Here is a 17052-nt window from a genome sequence, read left to right as displayed (position 1 = left end):
AGCTATGTCTACAGCAATTATACAATTCAAACTGCAAAACATTAACTTTTCTGTGAGCTACATAGAGCTGTACCATTTTACATTTTGCTAATTTGTTTTTTGTTTCTAGAATTGTATTGATTTCCCTAAAAGTAAAATTTCTTAGAATCAGTGCTTACACAGCTGTTTGAAATCACATTTTGTATATGAGCATGTTCTGCAGAAAATGTGTGAAATATTCAAGCACTAAAATATTCATATTGCATCAAGACATCATTTTTTTAAACTGTGAGTCTTTTTACTATAAAACCTTTAGATTTCTACGTGACCGCAATTATTTTTTGTCCCTGGTGCAGGAAAGCTGGTGCGCTTAGTTGATGCTATTTGGGCTATCTGGTTTCCCGTACGTCTGGCGCTTGGCACGTGGCATTCTCTTTGGTGATGAGGAGTAAGTCCAGGAGCCTGCCCGGTGTGGCCGTGTCACCTGCCAAATGCCGTCATTGCCCCTGGTTCCAAGCGCGCAGCCATCTCTTGTTTACCAGGCGTGGGTTGACCAGCAATGAGTGAGTGAAGGGAACGAATCACGCGGACTGCAGTGTTGTGTTATGGACCTACTGGCCCATAGCTTCCACACTCAGATCGACCTCCTGTCTGTGTAAAGTGAGTGAAGGCTTTTTGCTTTTTATCTTTTTACCTGTGCTTCTGATTACACAAACCCGGATAATAACAATGAGGAACTGCAACATTTTGAATGCATGTACTTTTCGAGATGTCTTTGTTCAGGGACATGAGAGAGAATCTGAGACTGAGAAAAAAAGCAACAGAAGGTGCTGAAAGGGGTTTTTATTTCTAAGGCCTAGAGAATTAAAAACTACTATAAACTTAGTGGCAGAAAGTAACTGTGAGGTTTTTCCTCATCACCCCAGAAGAAAAGAAAGGAGGTTGACTCTCCTACCTGGTTTTATAATGTTTCTAGTTTGGCAAGGACATAAAATGCATGGATTTTGGTTATAACGATGCAGGAAATTTATCGTGCCAGCAGAAATATTGTCATTGGTACTGTTGCACATTTATGATATGTGTTAGACAAGCCTGAGGAAAAACTGTCAGGGTTTTAATAAACAGATAAAATTAAGGTTTAGTTTAACAACTAGTCTTTCTGAAGAGTAAACTTTGTAGTTAGGCAAGAAATAAATATTATCATTTTGTATTTCTAATTTTTTTTAAAAACAGCTGTCAAACATCAAGTAGTAATAATAGATTAGCACTGTTTTATCTCAGTTCTAGCTTTTTTTATCGTGATGTGGTAAATGTAAATTTTCTGGTGATGTATATTTGAATATTTCAAGGTTTAACTCCTGTTCTTGTACTTACTGAAAGGATATCTGGCCCCCGCCCCCCAAATCAAGAACGGGTGCAGGCAGGATTGAAACTCCAAATAAAATGTTTTTCCTGGGGCAGTATTGTTCATCATATTCTTCCTAAAGGCTTTTGGGTTTTCATTCTGAATGGAAATAGAAGAGCCAGATGCAGGTATCTTATTTCAAAATACTCTTCCATTCTTTAGAAAAGAAAAATATTCTTGATTATTCTCTTTCTTTTTAAAAAATGTTTTTTTCAACACTCTATAAAATCTGTCCACATTGACAAGCAGGGCTGCAACCTGACATTTCCTGTAGAAACTTTGTACTTGCCCTGTGCCAACAAGCCCCACCAAACACAAAAAGAAAACCAAATTCTTTATCAGTTCTTTCTCTGACCTCGTATAAGCAGAGACTGAGATGTGGTGAAACTATTCCTACCCTTACTCGTTCATTTATACTCATGTACAGTTATTTTTCTCTAAAAGGCAATGACAATTTCATAGATTTTTTAGATGGGATGTTCCTTAGTGTGTGTAATTATTCATGCCATGAACTGAGAGTCAGAAACATTTAATGAGCAGTAAATGGGAGCTTGATTTTTTTCTTTTTCCTTCTTTTTTTTTTAAGAGACTTAATAGTCCTGCCATTGTGAGGCAGAATTCCATATTTGCAATTCACATAGCTACAAATATTGCCAACTTCTCTGTCTTTTTTCCCACAAGTTGTGTCATTTTTTGGTACTGTTAAAGCTGTAGGTTTTTGCAGTGCCATAATTGCAGTAGAATTTTTGCTCCTATTAAAAAAAAGACAAAATCAAGCCTTTCTTTAAAACTAGAACAATTAAAAGATCAAAACTAAAAAAAATACAGTTTCAGATACACTAGACCTGCTATTTTTGGAGAGGTGTCCTGGCTCTCAGTGTTTGAGTGCTTGCATTTGCCAGTACATGGCAATATGTACTTGCTCTTTTATTGAGCTCGTAGGATTGAAGTACAACGACGAGACAATGAACACTAAGCCAGCGTGATACATTATGGGTCTTGTTATTTAAAGCTAGATGTCTTTACACTTCTGTACTTCAACAGATTTATCAGAAACACGTTTCTGAAGAGTAGTGTCATATACATTTTTCTAATCCTCTGTGATTTACCCAATTTCTGTTGTAATAGTGATCTCTACTTCTTCCTATTTATTTGCTTTTTGCTTAGTATCCTTTGAATTGTACTGTCAGAAAGGCTTCAGATTTAGAACAGTAATTTTTAAACAAAATTCTAAGTATTCTTTCTTTAGATTTTAGCTGGGTCGTGTTATGGTCTGAGGTGCCGGTGCCTCCGCTGCCTGTGAGGGCCCTGGGAAACTGCAGTTGACATTAGCACTGGGCTGAGGCTTTTGATTTAAGTTGCATGAACGTGAAACAGAGAGGGGAATGCTATTATCTGTATTTAGTGCAGAGTCAAAAACACTGTAAGAAAACCGTATTGATAAAAGAAATTGCATGCTTTTTTCTTTAACTTGGATAACTGAGATTGTACACTACCTGTATTACTTCACTAGGGGTTTCTGTATCTTGTTATTCCACATATAGCAGAACTTCCTTCATATCATACTTCCACTATGGGAAGAAAATATTTCCATCTCCAAAATATATATATCCCAGGTCAGGTTTTCTGCATATATATATGCATGTTGTATAGAACAAGTTGGTATTGAGGTACCTGTGTCCCTAAAGAATATCAGCAAATATGGTCTGAATGCCTAGAATACATAAGATATTATTTAGTTCTTTTTTTAAGCTTCTGTCTATAGTCGCTTTTTGATGTGTCTTTATGGCTCACGGCTCCGTGGGCCAGCCCTTGTTTTCAGTGAGACTGAGTTCACACCGAACAACTTTGGTCATCTGGATCATGTGTTTGTGGCCTCCCTCTTTTCCTTCTAGTGCATGGAGGCATTTTGTTAGTTTTATTGCTGTTTTAGCACTTGCGGCAAAGTTTATTACGTTATGAAGAAACAAATCTCCGTGCTCTTAGTATTATTATTCTGTGTGCCTATATAGGGTATAGACCTGTGAGTGTTCTTAAAATCTCAAGACACTTTGTTGCAGAGTTTTGAAATTGCTCTGAGAAGATGCTCTGGTACCATTATGCTACATTGTATCTATTTCTTGGAAAAATAAAGGCCAACATGACCGAAAAAAAGAAAAAATAAATGGGTTTTTCTAACAGAAAACAGCTGCAACCACATCAAGGCATTTTTGTCTACTCCACTGGCTTTGCTGAAAATTAAAGCCACAACTTAATAATATTCACGGAAGATATTTTTATGGAATGAAATCTGTTAAATGCTTAATAACAAAGAGTTAAAAACACAAACCGTGATGTTTAGGAAACTGCTTTTGAATGCTAAATAGCCTAGATTGCAGAAGTTCTGCTTCTTCAGCAGAAGCTGGAAGAATGAAAGTCTTATTCAGAATGAGAGATTGTTAATACCAGTTGAGGAATTTGTGTCTTATGTTTTTGCACATGTTCAGTGTATTCAATTAAAATTTCTAACCTAAGAATACTTGAAAGTGCATGAAATCAAGTGCTCTAAACCAGGGAGCAATCCATTCGTTGAGAAAGATTTTAGAAATGAGAGAAAAAAAATTATATAGTGACTCATATACAGTACAATGCTTAGTTTTTTCTATCTACAAACGCAGTAGATTAGATGAGCTAAATGTTGAACTAATCTGAAGTTAGAAGAGCTAAATTCTTGCAAAACATCTGTTGACAACCTTGGAGCAGATGGATTTTAAATTCAAAGTGACTTAAATCAGAGACTGTTATCATAGTTTAGTATTTCAATCGAGTGGGGGTTACATAATGATTTGTGCAGCTTTTAAAATTCTTAAACTCAGATATGTTGATTTTCAATTAAATACGCCCATTACATTAAGTCATGACCTCTTCGCCCTAGCCAGGAAAATATACTTTATGCACATTAAATTACACAGTTTAATGTATATTTACTTAGAACTGTAGTTATTAGCTTTTGTTCTGTTAAAGATACGGAATAAAATTTCTTCCTTTGTTGATTCCTGCTTACTAGAAATTTGTGCCCTGCTGCTTATGATGGGGGCTGGAATATAATTCATTAGCAAGACAACAGTGTTTAAAAACTATTGAAACTTTAACTAATTTTACATTATACAATATATACAAAAGTCAAATATGCTGTACAGTTATAACTTTTTTTGCATCTTAGGATCTTAGGGCAAGAGGTATGAGAACACTACAAACACTGGTTACAGTTAGAAGGAGAACAGAATAACATTATAACGTTTTAGGATATCTCTTGAACAGAACCAGATTTCATTATGATGTTTGAAATGTTTAAAACAAAACCAAAACGAAACAACAAAACAAACAACCTCTGTTCAAAGCTACTTGTTTTCTTCTTAAAAAGAAGTATTGCCTGCAGTTAGTGGAATGGTCCTGTTGCTTGAAAAGTCTCCGTGATTTTAGAATACTAGATCTTGCATTTGTTTTTATTCGTCATCAGAAGATCAAAACTAGTTGCTTGCTTTTCCAGCTCCTATTTAGTTTCTCAAATTCAGATAAAACAGGATTGAAATAAAGAAAACAGTAAATTCAAATGCATGGAACATCTCCTAGTACCTCTGAAAGAGACTATAATTATCAAAAATTGGCTTATCAATTCATTTAACTCAGCAGACTCAGCTGCTTAGGTAATAATAATTCCCAACCACTAACAAAGAACTCTTTATAACTTGTTTTTGTTTGCATATAATTTCTTATTTAGTGTGTAATAGTTTATGTTTTAGGAAGCTCAGACTTTACCAGGTTTAGCCAGTTTCACACTCACCGGTATTTTAGGAATGATCAGTTAAATAGGAAAAATATCTCTAAGTTAGTTTAGAATAATTTCTATTACCCTTTATTTGCTTTTGTATTTAGGTATTATATACAATATATTCAGAGTTTCCTGTGATGTTTCTTTGTCAACCACTTCCTTTGTTGTGTAAAACCTACTATTCCTAAGTTAATTGGGTAATAAAATATAGGAGTCTTTGTAACAGTTTTACTGTTTCATAACAGTAAATCAAAACTCACTTAGCTTTCTTTTATAACGTGGTGCTTAAGTCTTATGTATATTAGCTCCTAAAACGACAGAAGCAGCCAGCATGCTATTCGAAATACATCTTTTAATGAGCTATATTTGATATTTAAACTGTTTAGGTTTGAATCCTATATTGTCACTGTGTGACTTTTTCAGAGTTTGTTTCCTAAAGTTACCTTCTTAAAACTTTGGTGAACATGTATAAATTTAGATTTTGGTGTCCATGGGTGAAAACTTCGTTCCTAATATGCAGGCACCTAGAAAATGTTTACAGCCTGTGGATCAAAAGCTACCAAGAAAGGAAGGTAAAATTGAAAGTAAGCTTCAGAGAATGAAGGGTAAAAAGTCTGACTTGTAGCAATTCAGAAATAAAGCTTTTTGGATCTTTAAAAGTTATAAAATTATTTCCATATGTTTCCAGGAAGAATTTCACACAACCATCGAAACCTCTTCACTTATATCCTAGTGTAGTACCATGCAAACTCTGCGTCTGCCAGTAATGTACCTTAGTGTCTATGGTATTGAATGAGAAGAAAGTGATTGTAAAACGTATTTTAGCCTGCTTTTCTTTTTTCTTTTTCTGTCACCTTGGACAACCATTTGCTTTTTCTTTCTGAATCTACAGGGTGTGGCATAGCTGATGAAGCAGTTTTTCATTATTTGCCCATTCAAACCAAAAGCATTTGACTGGATATTTTTGAGAAAGACAATAACAAGCATTATGCCTTTTTGTAATGACTAAAATATGCATGTTTAAATTAGTTTTGCCTGCAAGAACTTGACATAACTATTTTTGCTTGTGTAACCTGCAGGCTATCTTAAAAATCAAAAAGAAATTAACTGCTGCAATTACCATGTCTCTTCTTCACAGTTTTCACCTACTTTGCTACTCTAAGAGCAAAATTGTATAAACTCATGTCCCCTTTTGATTTCTTTTAAGATTTCTCTTTGTCAGAGAAAGGGGAAAAAAACCTTTAGGGTTTTTTTTCCCAATTTACTAAGGAAGTTAATTTTATCTTCTGAAATTTTATACTTTTTTTTTTTTAATAGAGATTTTATATGATTCCATGAATCCATTATTCAGCTTCCAGTTTTAATTTTTAACACCATCAGATCGATAAACGCTACTGTCCTCTCCAGAAAGATGCTTATGGAATTGTAAGCATGTTTTTGATCTACTCTAGTTAAATTTTCTCTCATTACATTCTGAAATAGCCCTTCTGAAATAGCATACAGAGAAAAGATTAAGTTTTTCTTTTACATGTGTTAAGCTCCTTCTCGTAATGTAGTGTTTTTAAAACAAGCAAGCACTAAAAGCCATAACATGATGTGCAGGACACTTAAGAATTTATTTTTAAAAGTGGATGTACTGGGTCTGGCGGGGATGGAGTTAATTTTCTGCACAGCAGCTGGTATCATGCTCTGGTTTGGATTTGTGACCAAAACAATGCCGATAACACATCCCTGTTTTAGCAGTTGCTAAACAGAGTTTGCACAGCGTCAGGGCCTTCTCTGTTTCTTACATTGCCCTCCTAGGGAATGGATTGGGGATGCACAATAGGCTGGGAGGGCTCACAATGAGGTAGATGACCCGAACTAGCCAAAGAGAGATTCCGTGCCATATGACATCATGCACAGCAATAAAAAGGGAAAACGGAGTTCTAGAAAGTTACCCATCTTTTGCTCAGGAACTGGCTTGGCTTTGGTCTCTCCATGGGAGATGGCGAGTGATTGCCTTCGCATAATTTGTTTTGTGTTCTTTCTCTCTTTTTTCCCCTTCTCCTTTACTTATTAAATAATTTTTATCTCAATAGAGAAGTTTTATTGCTTTTACTCTTCCTTTCCTCTTCTCCTGTGCCACTGAGGGGTCGGGGGGCAGAGTGAGCGAGCAGCTGTGTGGTGCTCAGCTGCCTGCTGGGGTTAACCCACAACAGTCTCATAAGGACATATTCCCATAATTTAAATTAGTTTACAAGTTATGGACACCAATCCTGACTTTTGTGGTGCAAAAGAACTTTGGAAATTGTAAAAAACACTTCCGCAATGACATGATGTATCTGTTGTTGTATGCAGCATATTAATAATATTCCACAGCAGCACTGACTAGTACTGTTCGTAGACAAGTGCATCAGTGTGATGCTTAAAGGTGAGACCTTGGAGTTGATGGTGCATGTTGAGTTGAGTAGTGTGGAGATACATGGCAAGAATTGACTTTTCAAAGTAGAATAGGGCTATCTGAGAAATAAGTCAGGAAATAACTAAAACTTGCAAAACCTTCCTGTGCTGATATGTCAAAAATCTGAATGTTGTCTCAATAGATCAGTATACTCTTAAAATGGAGCCTTTTGATCAGGAAGAGAGCAGTTACATTAGACTAGACTGTTGCAGTCCTACACATCAGTAAAAATCGAAGGAAATTAGAGCATCCAAGTAAATTGTTTCAGGCAAATAAAGTATCATGAGAACTGTTGATTGCAATACTTTCAGATTAAGCAACAAAATATATGTGTTTATAGACATGCCAGCTACATGTGTCCTTAAATAGCCCTAGCTTTCTAGTGCTTATTCATTTAGTGTGTGTCATTTTATTATTATTTACTATAATTAGAAATAATCCTGACATATTAGCTTTCTCCCCAGTCTAAAATCTGATAAGGCCTTTCAGTGTTAGTCTGTTTCTGTTACTCTGCAGTTGTGGAAAACAAGCCTAAAGCTTTGAACTTGCAAGCCCTTGGTCACAGCAGGTCTGTCCACAGCGATCTATGAGTTTGCATTCCTACCACATGAAGTAAGGTTTTCTCTATAGACCCATGTCAGCGAGGAATGCAGCAAGGAACAAGAAATCTTCAGTCAGAGAAGGGCCACAAGTGTGAGAAAAACTAGCCCCACATAAGCAGTAAAGGTCATTAGCAGGTTCCTAAACTCCTGGCTAGGAATTAGTTTTTTTGGATCATTAATGGTAAAAAGCCTAGGAAATGAGTAGGACTCAGTGTCCTATTAAAAATTAGCCAGAACAATTAAAAGGTTTTCCAGTTTCTAATGGGAACCAGACCTAATAGCTCATTTTCCTTTGTCTAGTGGGCTGTTTCTGCATTTTGAATTACATTAATTTTATGTCCTTGTATTTTTAAAGAAATATCTTGAAGGATTTTTTCTGTATAGGAGTTGTAAATTATTTACAGTGAGGGCAGTGAAACCTTGGGAGAAGTAGAAACTAGTGTCTCCCTAAGACTGTGTTACTGATTCCAAGTCTTGTGACTTGGAGCTAGTGCAGCTAGCTGTGACAGGATTTCTTCTGGTGTGTGCGGATGTGTACGTTGCAAACTCCTAATGCAGTTGCTGTGTTATGTGATCTCATGAGCTAAAATGCTCATTTGGTTGCGAACGCACGGCCTTTGATTTCAACAGCAGCCCTTCTGCTTTCATTCCAGTGAAAATTTCTTGCTGCTGAGCAGATGACTGTTGGCGAGTTAAGAGCTGTCTTCTCCTCTACTGTGTGTTTTTCGTTAACCCTAAAATTACTTTGGCACAAGAAAATTGCAAACAGTGAGCCTTTAGTAATTTAAAATGTAATTTTTTGAGAGGTATGTTAAATACTTTCTTCTTCCTTATTTCTGCATCCTTGCAAGCATGTCTAACAAAGCAATCCAAAAGGAGGAAGAGATACAGAAAGAACAAAAGTAAGTGATGTTTTACACTGTCTGCTTTACCTGCAGGCCAGCCGCTCTGGAGAAAAGCAAACCTGTAACTTACCAAACTTTTTCAATCTATAGCATTAGGCTCTAAGTCTCACCACCTCACTCTCTGGTAATAATCAACGTAATCTATGAACTAATTGTCAATACAAGCCATATGATTTTCCTGAAAGGAAAAAAAAAAAAGAAGGGCAAGGAAAGGAGACTGCAGATAAATGGGATGGGGATGAGGCAAATAAAAGAACAAAAAGAAGGCGGGACAAGATGATCTTCCTCACTACATTCGTTTTGTACTTGGTTTTTCATTTACATCAGATGCAGAATTCCTCTATGCAGTGAGTGAATTGCCCTGTCATTAACATAAAATTAGCTCCAAATGATCTTGGCCAAGAGCTTTGAAACACGTTACTATAGAACCACACACTCAAAACATGTAGGAATCCATGTGGGTCTCCAGATGTGAGAATCTTCAGTGATACACATGTAGTTATGTTTATGTAGCATAATATTCTGCTCTGTGGAAATACACTCGATGCAGCCGTGCTTCCAGTAGGGCTGTAACTATGTTACTGTGGTGCTCTGCCTGGGTGAATGCATCTTGTTTCTTAGAGTGAGTCCATTCTAATAATGACTACTTGCAAACAGACATTGTCCTGCAAGTTACAATACTCCTTCAAGGAATGTAAGGAATTCAGTGTGGGCCAGTAGATTAGATTGAGAGTGAAAATTTGAAAAATGCCGTGTTTCATGTTTGATTTGTCATGTGTTTTGCTACTCATTGCTTTTCCCTGTCTGACTTTTTTTTCATCAGTGAGTACTTTCTGCACTAGGATTAACATTTAAAAGCCTGAGAAAAGTTTGAAGAGGTCATAATTTTTTTTTGTTATCTAAATAAGTGCTTAAGACTGTGGTTTAAGTTTTAGTTATCAAAAGTAAGTTGATTGATACCAAGATTAGCTGAATCTTAATACAATTACCTGATTTCATGGTCATCTATTTAAAACTCTGCACACACAATGGTAGTTTGTTGATGCTCTTTTTTGTTGTTGTTTAAAAGCCCTTAATGGCTCAATTTCTTTAATGCGGTTGTCTTCTTTTGTGTGTTGGAAGTGAACTCAAAGTGTCTTTGGGAAGGAAATTAGTCTGTGCAAGAAACAACTAATGAAAATAAGGTTGAATAAATCTATAAAATTGTTTACATATATCAGCTAGTGCCTGAACTGTAATCAGTCTATAGTAGCAGTTATTAGCTATTAGTAATGTTTGAACATGTGAATACAGAGTGGTGACTGAAGGTAACCTAAAATGTCTTTCTTGTTCACTTTGTAGTGTCACCTTTTACATTTTAATAGCCACAAGAAGTTTTACAAATAAATGCTGTTTCCTTCCTGACTGAAAACTGTCCCCATTCATGGACATTAATAATCAGTTTTCAGGCATAATCTATACACCGTGTGCTACTTAGGCTGCGATCTCATCAGGTCATATACATCAGTGTCATTTCATGCCTGTTAGTTGGATAAGAGATCTTCAGGAAAAAAAAAATCAACCAGACATCTAATGTTTATCTTTCCTCTGAAATGACAGTAGCTCCATGTTCTAGCACAATGTAAATTCTGTGTAATAGTCAATGCATAGTGGATAAAATTGTTGTTTGGCATAAATCACTGCAGCGTTAGGGAGTTCATCAGATTGTCAACTGATCCTTTGCCTCCTGGAGGCTGGGTAAAACTGAGGTTTTGATTGTGGAAAGTATCTTTTTCCATTAAATGTAGCATAGTATCTATAACATTTATAATACATATTCTTTATCTCATATTTCATGGGCAAATTTATTATGCATGTCTAAAATATGTCTTTTACTTTCAATTATAATCTTTACATTGTCAGGGAGTATTGTGCTTCTCTATTACCAAAGAGCATTAAGGACTGTAAAAGCCAGAAGTAACTCCTCATTGCAAAGCTCTCTCAGCAAAATGTCCTTTGCTATTGTTTACGTCTACCAGCTAATATCAGTCGTTATATTTAATATTAAGTTTTAAGAAGTGCCCAGTAAAGGAAACCTGCGTGATAAAAATGCTGTGCCTGCCACTGTCTGAATAAGACATTGACTGCAAAGATACATCTGCGAGCTATCCAAGCAGTGACAGCCTGAGAAAGCAGTAAAACCATCATAAAGATGGGGTTTTCTTCTGTCACATGCCATGGGATGTGCTTGATGTGGTAGGTCCTGTAGCTGAGTGACTGATTTGGTTTTTGTCACATGGTTGAGAGGCAATGTTGCACTTCTACCATGAGCTGCTGAGAATACTTCAGCCAATACGTGACCATCTTTGTGGGCTGGTGCTGTCCAAACCAGTTTTTTACTCCAGTCGCAACACCCCAACAACTGAAAGTCTTTTAGCAGTGTGTTGTTTTGCTTTCGGTAACTAAAATCTTCAACTCTGTGTGTCTGTATGTATACACAACAGACCAAAATCTGTAAAAAAGTATGTGCTTTCATAATTGAAATGCAGTGATATCTGGTGGAAGACTAAGCAAAATCAAAGGCTTCTCAGTGCCTTGGGGACATCACGCTTCTTTCCTAGCTTTCAGCATCTAATCTATCTGGAACCTAGTGAGGATGTTACATACATGGTGTAATTATTTAAATGTATATTTAAACTCAGTTTGAACTGAAAAATATTGATACCAGTTTAAGAGTTCTGCCAGTGCTTTTGTATCTCTCAAACTGTTTTATGGCCCTGCTTTTCATTAATTATATTTTGACAGAAGAAATTCTTGGCCTTTTTTTTCAGACTGAAGAACAAACGGGCCTCTCTGAAGAGCAGCTTAAGACCCTTCTGGAAGAATGTATGCAGCCTCAGAGAACAATAAGCAACGTTACCATGCCAAAGTCTCAGGAATCTCTTTCTTGTGGATTAAGTCCCCCTTGTTACACAAGTCAAGACTCCACTCTTCACTCCACATCTACTCTTTCCAAAATGTTAGTTGAAGGCCATATTGTAGGGATGTTAACCGCTCAGGAAAAGGCTGGACTTGCAGACAAAAGCTTATGTGTTAATGCAGAGAGTGAAATCCCTGGCTACCATGTCAGCAAAGCATTGGCTGATAGTCACTTATCAAAGGATTCACTGGCCCAAACAGAGGAGCCTGATGACCTAGAAGGTTTACAGAAGATGGGAGATAAGAGTATTACTGAAGGTTACTTTATGTCAAGAGCACTCAACACAGAAAGGTTGAAGAAACCTTCTTTCTTGGGTGAACCATTATATTGCATCAGCGTGAACAATGAGGCATCCGCAGAGGCTGACATTCTCAGCATACCACTGCAAAGCAAAGGAGGTGAGACTCTTAACAACCCTTTCGAACAGGCTTTTGATTACGATGAAAAAAGCCAAGCAGGTTCTCACCAAAGGTATGCACCAATCCACACTGATTATTATGGTGAGGCAAGGATGTACTTCATAAAACCGTGCCAAAAATAATAAACACAAAATAACAGAATGTTTATTAAAACCCTTGCGCTGACATAACTGACTATAAGAATAAGACTCTTATGAAGTATAATACTGATGTTGATTAATTCCGTCAACTGGAAAACAGTGTTGACAACACATATGGATTATCTTTTCAGTAGCAGAAAGTCATGTTTGGTGTTCTGTGGAGAGAAACTATTCTCCCAGTAGTTGGTATAACAATTTACACAAAATCCAAGTGTTTCTTGAATGTTTTTAAGAAGGTAAACTAAGTAGTACAGAAAAAAACACGACCTAGCTATATTAAAAATAAATTGCTTTCAGGGAGTTCAAATTTACACATAGAAGATAAAAAAATTAATAAATACTGCATAATTTCTATACATTACTTTTAATTCAGTAAAAGAAAGAATAGACTTTGACCAGCAAAAAATTATATTTATCCGCTACTATAAAAAGATTTTTGAAATGTCTGTAGTTTTTGTGCATTTTACTTAAAAACAACTATATAGTGATATTGTGATCTAAATGTACATTTAGATTTTTAGCCCAAACCCACTTCTATTTCTAGAAAGCAAACTGTTTAAATAAGCCAGATTTTAGGTATGTCTGTCTATATCTTTCTTTTCTTTCATAAAAGTTGTGACAGTATGAAGTTGTTTGTGATTGAAATGCTGTAGTTTAATTGTATTAGAAATCAACAAATTTTGCTAGATTTGTCAAGACAGATCTTTGTTATGCTGGTAATCTGTTCTGAATTTTGAGAAACATTTTTTTCATATTCATTGGTAATTTAGAAGAACATCCTAATACCTCTTTACTGTCTTATAATTTCTTCATTATGATCACAGCTGTTTCTTTGATTGTTCGTACTTAACCTTTCTACAGTGAAGGGAATGTTAATTTTTTTTAAGTGATTCTACCCACCAGAAAGCAAGAAGGCTTGTTGATGTTTTTTACACTGCCAGACAAACTTAGTATCAGCACTCACTTGCTACATTTGCCCGTTATGAGATTTGTGCCGTAGTGGCAATAGGAAGAAAGCAGAAATACAATACCTGGAGAAAAGGTTGGGTGGTGTTTTGTGGTTTGTTGGTTTTTTTTTTTTTTTGGTAGGTTAGTTTTCAGCGATAACAGCTTCACATGCCAGCTTTGCTCTTCACATAGATGCAAGCGTCAGGAGAGCGGAGCGAGGGAAGAAGGAAAGTGGTCTGCCCCAGCGGAGAGTGGGCTGGCAGTCGTGGTGATGGGGAACACCACAGAGAACCATCTCTGCCAGGGACAACTTGATCGCATGTGTGTTTAACATGACTACATGCTGCACCACCAGTCGTCTTCAGCAACCAATTGAGAAAAACTCGAGTTTATCTTGCTGCCTTCACATGAATCAAAGTTCTCCTTTAGTCTGAATAGATGTAGTACGGTCAGAGCCAAGTGTGACTCAGCCCCAACTGCCTTCTCTCTTTATGGGTGTATTTTAAGATGGGATGTGTTAAATCAAGCAAAACACCACGCACTGTAGCCACCAGGTAGTGAAGTGAGCAGGTAACTTTTTATACCTGTTGTGGTAGACCTTACAGGATGAGGTAATTTTATTGCACAAGAGAGAAAGGAGATTTCAGCTATCAAGTAAATTTCCATGTGGAGAATCTCATGGTGAAAGTCTTTAAAGTGAGTTTGTTAACATTTATCACATAATAATTTAAATATATTTGAGTCCTAATCATGCGTTTTGTCAGAGCAATGCAATGGGATGTTTCGATTATCTGTTTTCAGTAGTGGCCAAGTAATGTTCAACCATATAGACCTCAAATCTGTATGGTTAATAAACATCTTTTTTTTTTAGGGTTAATGGTAATTTTTTTTTTTTCATTTTTTTTTTTTTTTTCCCTGGGAGGAGGAAAAGAAGTGTTCTGATTTTTCAGAGTCTCAAAATCTTTTCATTTTTACTAAAAACCTAAAAACAAACGCAGGGATATATTTACAGATATTGCAGCCTCATCAGGCATTGAGTCTTTGTGTCAATGTCTGATTTTTAAAAATGGTGTGAACAGAGAATCTTTAGGCGCAATAAAAGTAAGTGCAAAATAAAACCAGCTTCAGAGGTTTGTAATTGTTTTTACATTAGTGCTAAATATTTTGCAGTTATCCATAAGTTCAAGTTTAAATTAATTATATTTGGATTTATTGCATTCCATTAATACTATTCTAATGCTAAAATATACATCCAAAATTAGCATTTAAATAGACATCAATCTATTCTTCTTATTTTTTTCAATGTACTGCTTATGAGAAAGTGGACAGCATAAAACAGAAAACCATGATACCTTTCCATGGAATTAATTTGTTTCCCACAAAGGTGACTCAGTTCTGTATTAAGCAATTAAGCCTGGCCATAAGCAAAAGGTTGTGATGTTCATCAAATTTGTAAAGTTGCTTAATGTATTCTATAGGTGACTTGTTGTTAGTTCAGACATGATTAGATGTGCTAATTGTATTGAGGAATGGAGATCCTGGTGGAATCCAGTTTAAGGCAAATGCATCTGCAGATGAAGGTGTAAGAAGTGTCACGTGTTATTTTTACTTTTAAGAGACATGTACATAGTTGAGCTTTGTTATGGTCTTAATTTTAAAGGGCATTTAAACATGTATGCATAATCTTCTGTAAATGTTTTGATTTTCTGGCCTGCTACATGTGATTTAAACTCCATACAGTGCTGTGTAAGCAAACAAAACTGTTTGTCTGAAACTGGTTTAGCAGAATTTCCATTTTGCAGTCATTATGGTACTGTAGTCTGTGATATAGATTTACTCTAAGACATTAAATTATATATGTTTTTCAGGAAAGCATAATTACTAACATAACTCATATATATATATATATATATATATATATATATATATATATACACTTGTGTATATATCTGAAGGAAACTCCCATGTGCCTTCAGAGAGAAGTAATTCCTATCTCTTGAAAGAGGTGGTAATATACATCAGTGTCATATGCATATAAATATAGGTGATGTTTACTGAGATAAACAGAAGCCAGACTTGCCCACATACAGGTATGAAAAGGCTGTTATTTCTCAGTTGTGTGAGCCAATTGGTAATTATTTACAGCTCTTTTTTGGGTGCTACGTTAAGTTTTAAGTAGAAGCTTTATCACAAACTGTTGTTGGTTTTTCCTCTTGCAAATAATATTGTGCTTGCAGCAGTTCAGCATGATTATTTTCTTTTTTTGCAGATGACACGAAGATTGAAAGTTGAGGGGAGAGTGATTGTATGCTGCTTTACACAGCTGTTTTTCTGAAAGTGTGGTTAAACCTCTATCAGTGATATTATACTGATATATTATCATTTCAGATAACCTGAAGGGAATGAATTATCATCATTGAAAACTATTCCAAGAGCTGATTTATTCTTAAGAGACAATGACTATTGTCATTATCATATATGGTTGCAGTTTGATTTCAAAATAAACTCTTGCAATTCATTAAATTTCCTGAGGGTGTTCTAATAAATAAATGTACATACACGTTTGTGTAGCCGTGTGTCTGATAAACATGCATGTCTTTGTTTGTAGAAAACGTAAAATAAAACTTGCAAAGTTAGGTTTCTACCGATGAGATTTCATTAGAGCAGATGTGAAATACGTATAATAATTTTCTTCCTTTACACACGATCTGCTTTTTTCCATGAAGTTGGTGTAACCCTGACCTCCGTGGTCCCAGCGCGGCTTGCTGGGGCTTGCAGCCTGTCTGACCGCTGAGCCTGACTCAGGGAAGGACCCAAATTCGGACTCAGTTCCCTGCCCTGGGGCTGTCTGCTGGGCGGCTGGGTTGACTGCAGGCAAAGACTTGCTCAAGGCCTGTGCTGGACGGGCACATGGGGACCGCTCTGCTCGGCTGTGTCCTGTGACCGTCCTGCAGCCACCTCATCCTCTGCTGAAGAAATACATAACTATGTGACGAAAGATTGTGGTCCCTCGTGCGGGTTTGGTGCAAGTAAAAGTGAAGGAGTTCACAAGTTTGCCCTAGCAGCTACTGGGTTGGGAAACCTTATAGTAATGGCAAGCTGCGGGGAGGCTGATACAGCTGGTTTGTGTTTAAGATAAAAATTCATTGCAAGTTTTTGCTTGTCTACTCTTCAACTACTCTTTCTCCTGAATTTTCTAATTATTTTCTGAGCTGATGGTTAGTTTTTCATTTCATGCACTGTACTGTCAGAATAAGAAGGAATTATTAAAAAAATCCCACGGTTCTCTTGTAAACATTTTTTTTCCTTGTGGGAGGGAGATATTCTAGCAAAGAAAACAGAATAGATTTTCCTGCTGCAAAACTCTCATTTGACAGAAGCTAAAAGAACAAATTCTTTCTCAGATACTATACCAGACATTAAACATTCAACAAGAGGATG

At 36.2% G+C, this 17052-nt stretch overlaps 1 protein-coding gene across 4 annotated transcripts in view; it reads left to right on the top strand.

The window, feature by feature from the left end:
• FSIP1 (fibrous sheath interacting protein 1) overlaps positions 1-16040 on the top strand; it is an 83390-nt gene extending 67350 nt beyond the window's left edge. For 3 of the 4 annotated variants that reach the window (XM_065636574.1, XM_065636573.1, XM_065636570.1), the window contains 2 exons: positions 11956-12575; positions 15881-16040. In XM_065636574.1, coding sequence (XP_065492646.1) covers positions 11956-12575; positions 15881-15884 — 624 coding nt within the window. In that variant the 3' untranslated portion in view covers positions 15885-16040. The remainder of the gene's footprint in view (positions 1-11955; positions 12576-15880) is intronic. The other variant, XM_065636571.1, reaches the window with a different exon arrangement.
• The last annotated feature ends 1012 nt before the right edge of the window (positions 16041-17052 follow it).

The sequence above is a fragment of the Caloenas nicobarica genome, chromosome 5, assembly GCF_036013445.1.
Source record: "Caloenas nicobarica isolate bCalNic1 chromosome 5, bCalNic1.hap1, whole genome shotgun sequence".
In the NCBI taxonomy this organism is placed as follows: Eukaryota; Metazoa; Chordata; class Aves; order Columbiformes; family Columbidae; genus Caloenas; species Caloenas nicobarica.
Note: the sequence above shows the minus strand (reverse complement) of the source record. Positions and strands in the feature narration are given on the sequence as shown.